At 32.0% G+C, this 2,938-nt stretch overlaps 1 protein-coding gene across 1 annotated transcript in view; it reads right to left on the bottom strand.

Annotated features, from left to right (window-relative positions):
• Window positions 2,112-2,938, bottom strand: part of LOC107617470 (probable xyloglucan endotransglucosylase/hydrolase protein 6) — a 4,762-nt gene continuing 3,935 nt past the window's right edge. Inside the window, exon 4 of the mRNA XM_016319235.2 lies at window positions 2,112-2,553. Within this exon, the coding sequence (XP_016174721.1) occupies window positions 2,163-2,553 (391 nt within the window). The 3' untranslated portion in view covers window positions 2,112-2,162. The remainder of the gene's footprint in view (window positions 2,554-2,938) is intronic.

Here is a 2,938-nt window from a genome sequence, read left to right on the forward strand (position 1 = left end):
CAAAAAAATTTGCAGGAGACATCAACATGCAACTTATGGTATGCTACAACATATTCATTTGTCTGTATGGTTCAAAATCTAGATAGCCTGTTGTTGCTGGTCCGTGAAACCCATACATGATATCACATACTTTATCATCTGGAGGCATTATAGATCCTTCGCACCCCTTAAAGCCCTCCAGAGGTGAACCCCAAGGAGTTGGAGTAGAAGGGTTGTGTTGCCCAATCAATTGAGTTGTGAGACCTCAAGTTGCTTTGAAGCCTTCAATCGATTGGGTAATATAAACAATCGATTGAATTATAAAAAACTCACATTTTAGTCATCATTCAATCGATTGGGTAATATGACCAATTGATTGATTTTTGCAAAAATCATACTGCCTTGCAACTTTCAATCGATTGTTTTGTGATAACCTGAAGTCCAATCCAATCGATTGAGTTATGGGAAACCTGAAATTCAATCGATTGTTTTGTTAATCCAATCGATTGATTCTCTCTGAAACACGATTTCATAACGCTCGAGGATGTAACGGATCAAAGATAAACTTTTAATCGATTAGGATTGCCAAAAAATTATTACGATCAATAGAAGATCTAATTCGTTATTGTTTTTATTTTTTATTGTTAATAAACATAATAGATGAATGATAAAATAATAATTTATAAAATAAAAAAATAGTTTTTATAATTAAATAAAATATATAAGGTTAATTTGTAATTAAAATTAAAAAATGACTATTTAGCAGTTATTAAAAAACTTAAAAAACATGTTTTATTATAGAACTATTTAATGATCTAAACGTTCTGGGACTATCGAATCCAATACCCACTTTCGTCCTCTTTTTTTGAATTTCGTCTACAACGAAATCCATAATTTTTGCCTCTCTTTTTGTGCTGTAAACTTTAGTTATTGTCTAAAAATTTTTTGGACATCCAACCAATTTTTTAACTATATTTTTTTGTCAGACACAAACTTTGACCCATATCAAAGTCTTGGCTTTGGAACCCAAAATCCCGCCCAAGCCCCTAGAGTAAATCTTTAATGTTACCGCACTTAGCACTAATTGCTAGCTTTGACTAAAAGTTAGTGCACTCTCTCGTTTGACGGTCTGCTGTACATGTGCTCCTATATCATTGAATGGTAAAAAAAAAGTCACTCTTAATCACCAAACAATAAGCTACCATAAAACTCACCATACGTATGTATGTGTGTATCTATGAAGTATAGACACTTCGTTGAGTTATCGTGTCCGCATGTCGGACACATTTCGGACACGACACTCACCGATACTCGTCTGACACGTGTGTCTGCTGTGTCCAACCGTGTCTTAATAAAAAATAAAAAATTTTTCTTCGGACACGCCTGAACACACCTAAATACCATCACGTGTCTGCGTGTCCAGTCTTATTCTTAACATATATTCTTAAAATAAATTTATATATAGTATATATTATTATTTATTAAAACAAAAAATATTTTAAATACTTGATATAATTAAAATAAGATATTAAAAATAATTAAAAATTTTAATTTATATTTTAATATCAATAAGATATCAAAATATCATTACAATTTATCTAAAAAATACTTTATATTTTATATATATGCGTGTCCTCATGTCATGTAAGATTTTAAAATTTGCGTGTTCCGTATCATGTCGTATCTCGTGTCCGTGTCATGTCCGTGCATTATAGGTGTGTATGTATGTTTCATTGATCACAAACCATAAAAAAATTTATTATACACAAACAATGCTTATAAATATACAAAGGCATAAAGCCAGAAAGAGGCTTAGCTAATTAGCTTTGATTTATATGCGCTTGTGCTCCTCCATATTAGGCTTTTTCCCCACAAACATTAGAGCGAAGTGCTATTTCGACATTTTAAACAAAAAAAAAAATTGATAAAGAAACTAAAGAGATCGAGAAACAAACTTGTGGCAGATGTTGAAAGATAGAGAGAGGTCAGAAAGCCTTTAATTTTTTTTGTTTCTGATCCTTATATATATGTATAAAGTTTCTAATTTCCACCTTTTGATGTGAAAATAACATTTTTCCAATAATAATAATAATAGTTTCTGTATATAAAATAGTGATGTATGATTAGTCACTTTTTTTAATGTGTTATGTACTGAATATTGTATAAATGGAATATGATGTTAATCAAATGCCAGCAAGACACTCAGGTGGGGTGACTGGGAACCTTGACTTATCTTGACAATAGTCATAGACAACGTGGTTAATTCGAACCCATCTGTACCTCCTTGCTTGAATAGCACTAAGTTCTTGGTAGGCTGCCCCTTCCCACCAGTTACTCGGGTTGGAGGAGCAGCTTGCCGGACCCGGAACTGAACACCCTTCAATGTCGAAGTCTTTATAGTAAGCATTGAAGGGTGCTTTGCTCCAATCGATTTTCTCTAACCCACCTCTTGTTGCCCAGTTATCTGCTTCCCATAGTGTTGAGTACACTCCCATGGCTTGCATCTTTGGGTATGGCACCCCTTTCGCTTCGTTGTTCTTGTATACTCTGATGGGGAAATCGTCCACGGAAAATCTGTACGTGTGCATATATGTATAACAGATTTAAATTAGTGTTTTTATGTGAGATATCTATCGAATAATATAGAAATAATTAAATAAACGAGGATGACAGTATAATCTAATGGCTTTTAAGTTAGGAGGCCACTCACATAAACACGCCTAAAACGTCTTTTTTTAAAGATGTCTTTATGTTGTGTTTTAATTGGTTTTGGTATAATTTATTCGATGTTCCTCATCACATATTATTAAATTCCTCAAAAGATTTTCTTTCCAAAAACAACAAAAAACATTTAATTTGGACTAAAACAAAAAAGGTAATAGATTAACTATTAGATTTTTTTTAAAGATTATTTACATAAAAAAATATATCACACTTCATTAAAAAAAAATAATATATA

Source organism: Arachis ipaensis, chromosome B01 (genome assembly GCF_000816755.2).
Source record: "Arachis ipaensis cultivar K30076 chromosome B01, Araip1.1, whole genome shotgun sequence".
Classification (NCBI taxonomy): Eukaryota; Viridiplantae; Streptophyta; class Magnoliopsida; order Fabales; family Fabaceae; genus Arachis; species Arachis ipaensis.